The 5,986-nt window shown below is 40.0% G+C and overlaps 1 protein-coding gene across 6 annotated transcripts in view; it reads left to right on the top strand.

Annotated features, from left to right (window-relative positions):
• Nucleotides 1–578: 578 nt before the first annotated feature.
• The window catches only part of EVI5 (ecotropic viral integration site 5), a 241,745-nt gene continuing 236,337 nt past the window's right edge, over nt 579–5,986 (top strand). For 4 of the 6 annotated variants that reach the window (XM_037744143.1, XM_017544163.2, XM_017544167.2 and 1 more), the window contains exon 1: nt 579–650. In XM_037744143.1, coding sequence (XP_037600071.1) covers nt 600–650 — 51 coding nt within the window. In that variant the 5' untranslated portion in view covers nt 579–599. The remainder of the gene's footprint in view (nt 651–5,986) is intronic. The other 2 variants (XM_037744144.1, XM_017544166.2) reach the window with 1 other exon arrangement.

Genomic DNA, 5,986 nt, shown 5'->3' with positions numbered 1-5,986 from the left:
TCTCTATTTAGGTACCACTCACAAGGTATATTATTTGCTGCTGAATTGCACAGTAAACTCTCAATAGCTCCTGAGTAACAGAACTGTAACATTCATTAATAGAACACAATAGCGTGCAGAATACCAAAACCTCAGGTCAGGAGTAAAAAAAAAAAAAAAAAAAAAAAGCCCAAGGGGAAAGTTCTACCAAATTAACAATTTTGTCTAGTGCCAGAACACACCTAATTATAGAAGTTTCTAGCCAATGCCTCAGCATCGACACTCAAACACAATAACAATTATAATGTCATTCTGAGATAAGTCATGGAAGGAAAGAAGAAGATGGAAGACAGGAAGAAGGGAGGGAGAGACACAGGGAGGGGAGAAAAGAAGGGAGGGAATGAGAAACCAAAATCAATTAGCATACATAAGACCAAAAGCTCTGTTTTCAGCATTCTTAGTCCTCCACATTCCCAGCTCCCTACTACCTAACAAATGTATAAGGTGGAACTGAAAGGGTGTTAAATGGGTGGATCCCAGTGGCAATGTCGTTAACACTCCCTATGAGTCAGCTATAAATTCAATTCAAATCCCCAGTCTCCCTGTCTTCTCTGCTTATCATGGTTACCACCAAAATGACTGCTGCCTTTAGAAACCCTAGTGGAAAACAGGTAAATGTGTAAAACAATGTTTGATTTTATATTAAAGCTTACAAAAATGTAATTGCTGTAATAGAAAGTATTTTGTTACTCAGCTAGGATTTGTATATTTCGCTTAATCTTCAAAACACAGGAACAGCTTGTTAACATTTCTTCAGTTTTATTTTAAGAATGTTATCTCATTGTATTGCGGCCATTCGAGTGATGAACAAAATTTATGAAGTGTTAGGTTTAATTCCACACCTGCAAGAAAGGTATTTTAGTAACTGGTTTTTGGTAATTCAACACTTGCCACAATTCTCTCCTTGCTGTAATTGGCTGCTGTTTATGTTTCTCTGAATACACATTCACAGAGGAGAACTAACGTGTCTGTATGGGCTTCAAATTTCTCATATGGAGGAAAAGAAAATGACTGGTTACCATAGCATTTGTTCACAAACTCTATTTGGTGGCAATTTTGATGGTTGCATGGCCTTTCAACGATGATTTCAGAAGTGTTGCCTCCCATCGTGTTTGGGAACGCAGTTCATAATAAAAGCTACATTAATTTTTCTGTAAAGTATCATGTTCCTAAAATAGCTTGCTTGTTTTTTAGTTTTTGGTTTTTTCTTTTCTTTTTNTTTTGGTGGTGGTGGGAGAAGACTGCTAATTAACGTTAACTAATGTTTGTACCTGGCTTTAATTAGACCATTTTACAGGAAATAAAAACACATCTCATGTCACATCTATGATTGGAACTCTCATTCTTATTTGCTTTTGAAGAGACTGAAGCTTCAGAGGTTAAAAGCCAGACAATTAGCAGGTGTCAAAGTCAGGATTCTTCTAATTCATTCTTTATTATTTATCTGTCTTTTTATTTTTGCACATTGGTGCTTTGTGGCTTTGGAAAATAGCAATTACAATAGCTGCTTTTTTTGAATACTTGTTATATGCATGGTATATATTATTCCACTTAACTGTCACTTCAGTGCTTAAGTAGATATTTTATCTCCAGTTTATGGATGAGAAGATTGGAGTTCAAAGAACTCAAAAGGGTTGATCACATTTTTGGCAAGAACACTTGAAATTTTAGGTCACAGTCTAGTCACTTGCATCAGTGTAGAAGTTACTAGCTCCCAGATAATTGGACAGTTTAAGTGGAATACTAACTCTAGTTCCACCAGATTTTACCTTGCTTTAAAACAAGTATTTTGGAAAGTCAAGAAAATAATGAACTTCTCCTTTTGGTGGGTAGGGTAGAAATTAGCACACTATGGATGTCCCATTCTGGTGGCACAATTTCAGAAGCTTTTTGGGCTGACAGTGTTAATGTGTAGTATCACATACAGAAATGATGTCTGAGCTTGAGAGCCAGAGAGCTTGTTCTTTCCCACAATCATGGCAGATCTAGTCTCCACCTGTGCACAAGTATCAAGAGATTGGCTGGGCACGGTGGCTCACACCTGTAATCCTAGCACTTTGGGAGGCCGAGGTGGGTGGATCACCTGAGGTCAGGAGTTCAAGACCAGCCTGGCCATCATGGTGAAACCCCATCTTTTAAATAAATAAATAAAAATAAAAAAGATATAAAAGCAAGAGATTAACAGAATTGCGTGTCTCTTAACAATGTTATTTCCTAAGATGATGTCGGGGTCTTCTAAAGAATGAATATGGTGGAGGTAAAGTAGTAAAGTGGTGAAGTTGAAGCTTTTTTTTTTTTTTGAGACAGGATCTTGCTCTGTTGCCCAGGCTGCAGTGCAATGGCATGATCTTGGCTCACTGCAACCTCTGCCTCCTGGGCTCAAGTGATCTTCCCATCTCAGCTTCCCTAGTAGCTGGGACTACAGGTGCATGCCACCATGNGAAAAGGAAACCCTGTTCCCATTAAGCAGTAGCTGCCTATTCCTTCCTCCCTCCCTTCAGCCCCTGGCAACCACCCATCTGTGTTCTGTCTCTGTGAATTTACTTACTCTGTGTATTTTATATAACTGGAATCATACAATATGTGACCTTTTGTGACAGGCTTCTTTCACTTAGCATAGTGTTTTCGAGTGTCATATACACTACTTCATTCCTTTTCATGACCAAATAATATTCCATCATATGGATATGCCACATTTTGTTCATCATTCATCAGTTGATGGACATTTGGGTTGTTTCCACCATCTGGCTGTAGTGAATAATGCTGCTAGGAACACGCACGTACAAGTATTTGTTTGAATTCCTGCTTTCAATTCTTTCGAGTATATGTCTACAAGTGGAACTGCTAGGTCACGTGATAATTCTATGTATTTACTTATTATTATTTGAGATGGATGTCAGGATGTCACTCTGTCACCCAGGCCGGAGCGCGGTAGCATAATCTTGGCTCTTTTAACTTTCCCCCCTGCCCCTCCCCGTACCAGCCCTTCTGGTCTCATCAGGTCCTCTCTCTCCAGGTTCGAAGAGATTGGAGTCCACCTTACCTTATTTGTTAAATAATCTTCTCTCCTTCCTTCAGGCTTTGCAAATTGTACCAATCTTACAAAGCCCAGTTCTCGACCCCGCCTTTTAAAGCAGACTTTGTTTCTGAGAGCAGCTTTGCAGTTTCACAGCAAAATCGAGCAGCTAGTACTTTCCTGAAGTGCTCAAGCTTCGTTGTAAATGCTGATCATCCTGTCAGGCATGCCTCTTTGCCCAACGTATGATTTTCATTTATTTAAACTGGGACATTAAAAAAACATAAAAGGCCAGGCACGGTGGCTTATGCCTGTAATCCCAGTACTTTGGGAGGCTGAGGCGGGCGAATCACCTGAGGTCAGGGGTTCGAGACTAGCCTGGCCAACATGGTGAAATGCTGTCTCCACTAAAAATACAAAAATTAACTGGGCATGGTGGTGAGTGCCTGTAATCCGCGTTACTTGGGAGGCTGAGGCAGGAGAATTGCTTGAACCCAGGAGGCGGAGGTTGCAGAGAGCAGAGATTGCACCATTGCACTCCAGCCTGGGTAACAAGAGTGAAACTTGGTCTAAAAAAAAAAAAAAAATAAAAAAAAAAAAAAAAAAAAAAAAAAAAAAAAAGTTTTGAACATTAGTAGGAGTTGAAATAGAGTGTTATGTCTCCTTTTTCTTTAATAGTGCTACTAATAGGACTTTCTGTTGGGTGGAAATGTTCTATATCTGTGCTGTTAGACAGTAGCCACTAGCCACATGTGCTATTACTGAGCACTTGAAGTATATGAATGTGACTATGAAACTGAACTTTTAATTTATTTGTTTTTGAGACAGGGCCTCATTCTGGCACATAGGCTGGAGTGCAGGGGCATGACCTCAACTCACTGGAACCTCCACCTCCTGGGCTCAAGTGACCCTCCCACCGCCGTCTCCAGAATAGCTACAGTTGTGCCACCACACCTGGCTAAGTTTTTATTTTTATTTTTGTAGAGATGGGGTCTGACTATGTTGCTCAGGCTGGCCTCAAACTCTTGGCCTCAAGTGATTGTCTTGTCTTGGCCTCCCAAAGTACTGGGATTACAGGCATGAGCCACCATGACTGGCTTATTTTAAGTTTAAATGTAAATAGTCACATGTGGCTATTGTCTCTAGTGGCTGCTGTATTGGACACTGCAATCCTAGAATGTACCTGAGATGCTCTAGTTCTCTAAAAAAGCTCCAAATACCAGGTACCCAGGGTGAGGGAGGAATATTGCTCACCAGTGGGTTTGACTTCTCTGGAGAGTCCTCCTTTGTACCTTGGGTTGTTTTTGCCTTTCAGAGGAATATCTCCTTTGATTTCCTTTCTGTGAGCAATGGAGCTGACTTAAACACCGTTGGCAGTTTAGAGCATGGTGTTTCAGGGTTTAATGCTTGCTAGGTTTAGAGGGGTTCCTCTCCCAGACAGTGATCCAAATCAATGCTAAGAGTGTACAGTATTAGAACATAGAAAACTTTGAATTACTCACTGAATTTACCACAAATAAAACTATTTGATAAGGGTGCTACTGCCCACTGCACCCTGCAACTTCCATCTTCTACTCCACATGCGGAGTTCCAGGATATGAGCGGTAGAGTGGCAGGAGCTGGAGCAGAGCTGGTGTTGGGTGAAATTCATACGGTGGAATTTCACTTATGCAAATGCTCAAGCATTTGTGAGAGGTCAGAATTAGCTCTTTCTTTGGTTAGAATGAGCTATTTCAGTGAGATGTTACAGTGTAAGCATTTTCACCAAATAAACTGGTATGCTCAGCGTGAGTGAAAGAAAGGGGTAAATCGGGGTTAGTGCTGGAGGATCAGAGCTAATGATACAAGCTTCTCTCCTCAGGCCAATGCATCTGAGATACATCTCAGGCACTTAAGCACAGCAGTGCTAAGTTAACATAAATTATATACACATACATAGACAAATATACAAAAGCATATAATATAAATATTACATATGTAAATATAAATTGTATCACTAAAATCAACACCAGGCTTGTTTTTAATAATTCATTCAAAATACGTTGAACAGCTACCGAACAAAGTGCTGGGACTACTGGAGAAGCTTAAGACAAAAATACGGGGTGTGATAGTGTGTGCCTGTAGTCCCAGCCACTCAAGAAGCTGAGGCAGAAGGATGGCTTGAATCCAGGAGTCCAAGTCCAGCCTGAGCAACATGGTGAGACCCAGTCTTTTAAAATAATGAAATAAAATGAAACCACAAACCTCAAACAAAAAGACAAAATATGATTTCAATCATTGTGAAATGATTGATCTAGTAGATGAGTAATGCATATAAACCAAAATATTACAGTTTCAGAGAAGTGCTATAGGGCCTAATGTTTAACTACTTCTGGCATTCAACTGACTGTGTTCAAAGCTCTGCCACCATTTTCCAGGGATATAAACTGAGGCAAGTTATTTGGTATTTACTAAATTTCAGCTTCTTCATATGCAAGGGGGTTATGATAATAATACCTACCCCATGAGGACAATATGAGGATTAAACAAAATAGTGTATGCATAGCCTTAGCCAGTACCCATACATGTTGAGTGCTCAACAAGGTGTTAGCTATTAGATTTTAAAATTTTATTTATTTTTTATAATTTTTTTTTTTGAGACAGAGTCTCGGCTCTGTAGCATCCAGGATGGAGTACAGTGGCGGTCTTGGCTCACTGCAACCTCCACCTCCTGGGTTCAAGCAATTCTCTGCCTCAGCCTCTTGAGTAGCTGAGATTACAGGCTCCTGCCACCAAGCCTGGCTAATTTTTTTGTACTTTTAGTAGAGATGGGATTTTACCATCTTGGACAGGCTGGTCTTGAACTCCTGACCTTGTGATCCACCCGCCTTGGCCTCCCAAAGTACTGGGATTACAGGAGTTTTTTTTTTTTTTTTTTTTTTTTTTTTTTTT

This window comes from Cebus imitator, unplaced genomic scaffold (assembly GCF_001604975.1).
Source record: "Cebus imitator isolate Cc_AM_T3 unplaced genomic scaffold, Cebus_imitator-1.0 Scaffold166, whole genome shotgun sequence".
In the NCBI taxonomy this organism is placed as follows: Eukaryota; Metazoa; Chordata; class Mammalia; order Primates; family Cebidae; genus Cebus; species Cebus imitator.
Note: the sequence above shows the minus strand (reverse complement) of the source record. Positions and strands in the feature narration are given on the sequence as shown.